Raw genomic sequence first — 8,908 nt, 5'->3', positions numbered from 1 at the left:
TTTCCCCTTTATTTCGTTTTTTTATTATTAAAATTTCGCATATTTTGCAAGTTTTTTAGAAAATTTTGTTTTAATTACCTAATTGTACTAAAAATTTTATTTTCTATAATTTGCTTGCGTCAATTACTGAATTGAGTTACATTTGCATACATACTTTTAATTTTTTTTTTGTTTTTGAGATTTATCTTTAAATTATTTGAAAATTTATCATAATGGCAACAGAACCTACTACTTCTCCAATCTCTTTACCACCACCTTTGCCTTCGGCTTCGGTTTCTATCGAACCATCAGTCTGTCAAATTTGTAAGCAATCTATGAGTGAGGGACAGTCCTGTTTAATTATAAATGAATGCAGTCATGCCTTTCACAGGTCGTGCATAGAAACTCATTTAGCCACGTCATCCGAGTGTCCCATTTGTAAAAGACATTGCCAATTGTCGGAATTAAAGAAACTAGTGATTCATCCCAGAGGTAGTTTAGCGAAACCTACTTTTCCAAAGCCACGCGGTGCTATGGCAAAGCACTATAATACTAGGAGTGTGAGTAGAAATGTAGGTCAAAATCCTTCTGATACCAGTTTTATTATGGAACCAAATGAAGACCCAATGCCATCTTCTGTGACCAATGCACCTAATCCAACAATTGACGCTGTGAATGAACAAAATAATACTGCCCCAAATTCGAATAATGGTATTGATTACCAAGAGATCAATCGTATGATTGAACAAAGTTTGTCTCGTCTTTTGGCTAACATGAATTTTGCGTCAAATAATAACCCTGAAGTGGCTTCAAAACACCAATAGACCAGCTAGTATTTTCAATTCAAATAATAACTTGTTTGACCAACCTAACGTGAATATTTTACATTCCCCAATTCGGCTTAATTCAGGAGCTAATTCCTATCACAGCACCTTAAATGCAGATAAAATTTCACTGATTATTCAGAATTGGAATATAAAATTTGATGGTACATCTAGTGGCTTGAACATTGAGGAATTCTTGTATAGGATTCGGACTTTGACAAAAGATTATTTTAATAGCGATTTTTCTATTATCTGCCGGAATTTACATATACTTTTAACGGGTAAAGCTAGAGAGTGGTACTGGCGATACCACAAAAGAGTTCAAGTTATTGAATGGAACGATTTCTGTGAAGCGATCCGCTGCCAATACCGCGAGTTTAAATCGTCTTTTGATATTAGAGAGGAGATACGCAATAGGAAACAGAAACCCGGGGAAACGTTTGATTCCTTCTATGAGGCGGTTTCTACTATTATGGACAAGCTCCCTACACCAATGTCAGAACTCGAATTAATCGAAATTTTAGCAAGAAACTTACGCCCAGACATTCGACAAGATCTCTTGTACGTCCCTGTACATTCCATTCCACATTTAAGAAAATTAGTACAAATGCGTGAGAATTTCTTAGCAGATGAACACGTTCGTAAGAATATGTTTTCAAGAGTTCCAAATATCATGCTTCCCTCGTCGTATAGCTGAGTTATCAATCGATAATACGGATGAAAAGTTTGTTTGTTCTGATGAACTAGATACAGATTTATCTGTTAATGCTCTACAAGACACAGAATTTACTGGCAAATGCTGGAACTGTGATGAAATTGGCCACCATTGGCAGGATTGCCTTAAAGATAGGACCATATTTTGCTATGGTTGTGGGGAAAAGCAGGTATATAAACCAACTTGTAGCAAATGTGCGCTAAGGAAACAAAGCCGTACAAAAAACTTCCAGAACCCTTTTCCAAAGGAGAACAAATAATATCTAATGATAATCCTGGCTTAGACAAACATTCCCTCGATAATGACCCTTGCAAACCTACTGGATATGACGATAAAACAACCCTTAATTATGAATTTGGTAAGATTAAACTAATTCAACGCGAAATTGACAAAGAATTGGAAAACTTGGATGAAACTACTGATGATAATAAGGTTGTTGAACATTCAAATAAGATTATTTTCCCCCGTTTACCTTATCATAAACGTTGGCAAATGTATATTGAGAGAAGAGATCAAATTTTTAATATTTCGTCAATTTCTGAACTTCCTAAAAAGAAACCTAAAAGATCCACTGTACGTTTAAGAAAATATTTTCGCATGAAAAAGTTTTGTAGAAAATTTTTAGTTTCAACAATAGTTTCTGACGCAAAAGACATGAGATATTATGCAAAAGTATCTTTTTTGAAATTTTCCGAATATGGCCTCTTAGATACGGGTGCAAATATAAGTTGCATAGGATCAACTTTGGCGGAACAAGATTTTTCGAAATTTTCTAATTATAACAAATGCAAGTCATATGTAAAAACAGCAGATGGTAAACTTCAATCTGTTTTAGGATGGTTAGATGCAGACATTTCTTTCAAAGATAGTACCAAAACCATAAAATTGTTTATAATACCGTCTATTTCTCAGCGACTAATTTTGGGTCTTGATTTTTGGAAGTCGTTTAACCTATGTCCAGAATTAATTGGCTCCTCTAATATTATAGCTTTAAATAGTCCGTCTAATAGTCCCTCCGATGTGAATAGTATGTCTGATGTTTTGTCCGATTTTGCGAAAACTTCTACTCCAATTGAAGAAAACCAGTATCCCCTTAATATTGAACAGAAAAAGCAACTAGATTCTATAATCACTTTGTTTCCTAATTTTGATAAACATGGTTTAGGTAGAACGAAACTAATAGAACACAAAATTGATGTAGGTAATGCTTCTCCTGTGAAACAACGATTTTACCCAGTATCACCAGCAGTTGAGAAGCTTATGTTTGGCGAAATTGACAGGATGCTAAGTCTAGGGGTCATAGAACCATCTTCCTCCCCTTGGAGCTCTCCAATGAGGTTAGTCGTCAAACCTAACAAGGTTCGTTTATGCCTTGACGCGAGAAAGTTGAACATGGTAACTAAAAAAGATGCATACCCATTGCCAAATATTAGTGGTATCTTCGCAAGGCTCCCTAAAGCAAACATTATATCCAAACTGGACCTGAAAGATGCCTACTGGCAAATTGGTTTGGATGAGGCTTCAAAACCTTTGACTGCTTTTACGGTCCCGGGGAGACCTTTATATCAGTTTGTGGTGATGCCGTTTGGGTTATGCAATGCCCCACAAACCATGTGTCGACTTATAGATGAACTTATACCCCCAGATCTTAAAAATAGTGTTTTTGGTTATTTAGATGATCTTGTCATTGTATCTGAGGACTTTGAGTCCCATGTAGAAGTTTTGGTAAGATTAGCATCGCAGTTTAGAAAAGCAAACTTAACTTTAAATGTCGGAAAGAGTAAGTTTTGTGTAACAAAAACAAATTATCTCGGTTTTGTGATAGGAGACGGAGGTGTTACAACAGATCCCGAAAAGATTAGTGCGATAGTCAATTGGCCTGTTCCTAAAAATCTCAAACAAGTGAGAGGATTCCTTGGATTGGCGGGATGGTATCGCAGATTCATTGAGAACTTTTCCACAGAGGTGTGTCCCATTACCGACGTGCTCTCAACCAAGAAGAAGTTTACATGGACACCCGAGGCGCAAACAGCATTTGTACGAGTTAAACATCTGTTGACAACTGCTCCTGTATTGACAAATCCGGACTTTTCGAAGAAGTTTTTCCTGCACTGTGACGCGAGTGATTATGGCATTGGCGCAGTTCTGGTGCAATTGGATGATCAAGGTGAAGAAAAGCCCATTGCATTCATGAGTAAAAAGCTTAATGCAGCGCAGCGTAATTACTCCGTCACAGAGCGGGAATGCTTGGCAGCATTGGAAGCCATCAAAAAGTTCCGATGCTATTTAGAAATGCAGGAGTTTGAAGTTGTCACAGACCACTCGAGCCTACTCTGGTTGATGAAGCAAGCCGATTTAAGTGGACGTCTGGCCCGATGGGTTTTTAAATTGCAGCCATACAAATTCTCTATAAGTCACCGAAAGGGGAAAGAAAATGTCGTACCTGATGCCTTATCAAGAATACCGAATGATAATATTAGTGCCTTAGAACTTATTGAGCCGGAAGTCGACTTAAACTCACCCTACTTTGATGATAAAGAATACCAAGACTTAAAAGCAAAAATAACACAAAATCAAAGCAAATATCCTGATATTAAAGTAGAAGATAAGTTCGTGTATATACGTACTGAACACTATACCGGCGATGAAGAGCAAGAAAACTTGTCATGGAAATTGTGGATACCCTACAGACTACGAGAAGATACTATCAAAAGAGCACACGATTCCCCTACATCTGCGCATGGCGGTATGATTAAAACTTTAGACTTATTGAGAAGAAATTGTTATTGGCCTGGTTTGATCAAGGATGTTAGAAACTATGTGAGGAATTGCGACACTTGTAAGGCTACCAAAGCACCGAACTTTATATTAAAACCTCCTATGGGTAACCCTGTAATATCTGTGAGACCATTCCAACGATTATATATCGATCTGTTAGGACCTTATCCTAGGAGTAAATCTGGTTTCATAGGTTTACTAATTGTACTGGACCACCTCACAAAGTTCCACTGGTTGTGTCCTCTCAAAAAGTTCACTTCAGCTAACATTCAACATTATTTGGAGCAAAACATTTTCCACATATACGGTGTTCCGGAGATCATAATTAGCGACAACGGTAGCCAGTTCAAAGCCAATGATCTAAATGCATTTTTTACTCAATATGGCATAAAACACAACTATACTGCATACTACTCCCCCCAATCCAACGCATCTGAAAGGGTCAACCGATCACTTATAGCCGGAATAAGGGCATATTTAAAAAATGACCATCGACTTTGGGATGAGCAGCTCAGTGCTATTAGTTGTGCCCTCCGAAACTCCTACCATCAAGCCATCAACGTTTCGCCCTACCATGCACTCTTCGGGTTTGACATGATAACCCATGCCTCCTCTTATGAACTACTTAGAAAACTTGAATTGTTAGAAGAACCCTGCGCAAAGATTGCTCGTGACGATCATCTTCACCTTATTCGTCAAAATTTACGAAAATATATAAAAGAAGCTTTTGATAGAAATCAAAAACAATATAATTTACGCACTAGACTACAATCTTTTGCCGTAAATCAAGAAGTTTTTAGGCGCAATTTTGCGCAAAGCAATATGGAAAAAGGTTTTAATGCCAAATTAAGCCCAATGTTTATCAAAGCTCGAGTTCGAGAGAAAGTCGGTAACCACTACTACGTCTTAGAGGACATGCAAGGAAAACTTGTCGGAACCTTCCATGGCAAGGATATTCGTACATAAACGACCTCTTTCTAGCTATTTTCCCTACGTAAGACTAGTAAAATATCTTGTTTTGTAATGGACGTTTATGTCCAGAAGACAAAATTTACACTTACCTTTGCATCATACTAAAATACCTAAATTTTAGCCCACATAATCCAATATATTTTCATATTTATTGATATCCAGTCTTAGCATGGAATAATATGTATTTTAACTTAGAGTTAATCCACAGCAATGGTGTTAGTCGAAAGTCTAGTTATGTGAAATAAGATACATTTTTTTTGATTCAATTAATAACTTTAGTAAAATTAGCCTAGATTTTTTGAATTTTCCACAAATTAACATTTATTTGTATTTAACAAATATAAAACAATTTCTTTTATATTTTTCTTTAATTTTCACAAGATCTGTGTAACATTTATTATGTTGTTAAAATTTTAGTGTTCATTACCATATGATAATGTTTATACTATTTTGTTTTGTTTTGGTTTTACTCGTTTTGTTGTTTGGAGTGAGAACATGTGATCAGTAGAAGAGTTTTGTCTAAGCTAAGCTACACCAGGGTTCGTAAAAAACTGATTCATGCCTACTCAATTTTACTACTCATGCTGATTAAAATATTAATTAATAAAATAGGAGATTCACAAAATAATAATTAAATTTAATGAAATTTATAAATTTTGCATAATAAATTGTTAAATAATAGTGGGATTTATTTACAAAAAAATGGTAATTTTGTTATAACAGTATTTGCATGAGGACTGAACAGTCTTCAGTCTAAAGATTGGAGTCTTGGCTAAGATATTCTTCTGTGAGTAGAATCTGGCAATATCAACTTTTCTGTCAAAATCAATAATAAACGTCAAGATTCGCTAATCTTTCTGTGACAAAAGGTTTCTTCTGTCAAACTAACTTTTCAAATATCCTTTTCCTGTTGATAGCCGATCTACAAACTTGGATTCTTTAAAAGTTTCGGAAAAAAATCCAATATTTTCCATGTCATCCATTAGCATTTGATGTAAAGGAACAAATAAATTTCTTTAAATACTTAAAACTTGGTATCTACAGGTAAATTTAATCAATTGCAGGCAATTTAAATAAGTCCTAATTATATTATTTTTAACTAAAAGGAAAAGATCACGGTCCCCAAGGATTGAATTAAAAAAAAAATTGGCACTTTTCCCATAAAACTTTAAAGTGAATTTCACGAACCAACTCTAATACTAGCGTGCATTTGGAAAAGCAGGTAATCCCAATCTAGTTAAAATAGATTTTAATTAAATACCTTTTCAATAATATACATAATTTTCATGTTCGCATTGTTCAACAGAATCTCACTCAAAAATCTCCGGAAAAAACTGTTTCCCAAACCTGCACGGGGAATTCCTTTTCCAAGGAGTTCCTCCTATTCTTGCAGATTTTGTTCTCCTAGTTCACAAACTCAAGCGAAACAACAACAACAATCCATCCAACTTAGCATGCAGTAATATATGTAAAACTCCAACGCTCTCTGTGCTCAACACAAAACAAAACAACTAAAACAGAATTTCCCAATCAGTGATTTAATAAAACAAAACAGTGAATCCCAACTCAAACAAATAGATAACTAATGATATGGTATAAAAAGTAAAAATTTCCTACAATTAAAAAAAAAAAATAACAACAAAAGTTAAAATTCGCTATAAAAATGTGAAAATTTATTTAACAAGATACCTAAAATTCAATCCTAAATGTGATCTAAAAAAAAAAAAAAAAAAAAAAAAAAATCACTAAAATAACTTATAAATTTGTCCTAAAATATGGCTAAAAGTTTAAGATAATAGCCCTAAAGAAAATTTTGCGAAAGAATTTAAAATTTGACTTAAAATGTTGCTAAAAGTTGAACGAAATTAATCTAAAATGTGTCAAAATCTAAATCTAGAATTGTTAAAAGCTAAATCAAAAATTGGTAAAGTCTAAATCTTCATGGCTAAAATCTAAATATAATTTGGCAAAAATCTAAAAGTTTTCTAAAACTAAATCTAAAAATTATTCTAAATTTGCTAAACAAATTAATCTAATACCTAATTATTTTGTCTGAAATAAACCTTAATTGCACCCTACACAATGTAATATTGCACTTTAACGCTTAAAATTTATGTATTTGCAAAATAGTTTAACATATCATAAACAAGTTCTAAAATCATCAACAAAAATCATTTTCCAAAATGTTGAAATTTTAATCATAATTAAACCAAATTTTCAAAAGCAAAAAGAAAAAAATGTTCATTGTGTAAAACAAAAGAAAACACTATAGTTTACATTGATTGCACCCTACAACAAGGATTGTTAGCTTTTAAAACAAACGTGGGAAAACAAATTAACTTTAAAGATCAATTATGACAAACAAGTGACAATCGCTTAGTAAAATAAATAAACAAAAGAAAACCAGAAACATGCGAAAAGATTAAAGAAAACAACAAAACAATAACAAATAAAATTTACAAATTTAAATATCACAATATCAAACCAAATTAAGATAAAAATAATTTAGAAAAAAAAAAATTTACCTATTAAAATAAATCAAAAGAATCAATATAACATCTCAAAGACATTAAATGCAAGAAAAAGTTAAGATATAAATATTTTAATTCCATCATATAGCGTCCGTCGAATCCATGGAGAAGGCCTTCTACAACGAATTCGATCGGTAAGTGAACTAAATTCAATTTTTGTTTAATTTTATATTTTACTTTATTTCTTGCATTATGATTTGCATAACAAACAACCAAATGTGGAAAAAAAACTTGTAAATGAGCTCAAACCAATTTTATTACTTCCAACACAACGATATTCTGAGAGAGATCAAACATGTTATAACATGTTTGACGGTCATTTACTTAATACATGTCGTAATCGAATTTTGGTTACAACTTATAATAACTTATATACTTGATCAGCTGTTGGAACTGAGTTCATTGAACTTTACAAATTTTTTTGGTTTGGTTTTTGTTATATACTTTATTTAAAATTTGCACCATGGGTCGGAAAATTTTATAATCCTACCACAATTTTATCTTTCGTTTAAAAAAAAAAAAAAAAAACAACTCTAAAAGCCTAGGTGTTTTCTTGGTAAATTTTAAAAATTATATTTCTAAGCTTTGTCAAAAAAATGTTTTTTTTTTTGTTGAGAAAAGATAATTGTTTTCACATGTTTTAAAATTTTTTCAAATATTATTTTTTTAAATTGTATAACTTCTTAAGTTTACTTTCGATAACTATTGATATTTATTTATTTGTTAAAACTTTTCTATAATGTAAATATTATTTGTTAATTATTTAGAATTGTTAGAAATTTGTCTTAAATATTATTTTTTTTATTGTTAAAATACATAATTTTAAAACTAGAAGTCTCCAAATGTTAAAATTAAAAAATATTGAATTTTGTTAAACAAATTTTTTACCTTTATAAAATTAAAAATTATGAATATTGTGCATTTAAACATAATAAATATTGATATTATGATTGAGTAAATCTAAAGTTTTGGTCTTCTAATTTGTTTCATGTAAGGTAAAGGAAACATAAGTTTAAATTAGGGGTTCCAAAAATTAGAATATGCCATTGGAACAAGGTCTGGCGAGGGTTATGAGGCATACGTATCCAAAGCCATCTGGATGACGTAAA

The 8,908-nt window shown here is 32.4% G+C and overlaps 1 protein-coding gene across 1 annotated transcript; it reads left to right on the top strand.

Annotated features, from left to right (window-relative positions):
- The first annotated feature begins 212 nt into the window (after positions 1-212).
- Positions 213-803, top strand: LOC119609386 (RING finger protein 145-like). Its single transcript, XM_037964139.1, has one exon. The coding sequence runs from the start codon at positions 213-215 to the stop codon at positions 801-803; it is 591 nt and encodes a 196-aa protein (XP_037820067.1).
- The last annotated feature ends 8,105 nt before the right edge of the window (positions 804-8,908 follow it).

The sequence above is a fragment of the Lucilia sericata genome, unplaced genomic scaffold (assembly GCF_015586225.1).
Source record: "Lucilia sericata isolate MDLA Ls3-8-SP2 unplaced genomic scaffold, ASM1558622v1 Contig000972F_arrow, whole genome shotgun sequence".
Lineage (NCBI taxonomy): Eukaryota > Metazoa > Arthropoda > Insecta > Diptera > Calliphoridae > Lucilia > Lucilia sericata.
Note: the sequence above shows the minus strand (reverse complement) of the source record. Positions and strands in the feature narration are given on the sequence as shown.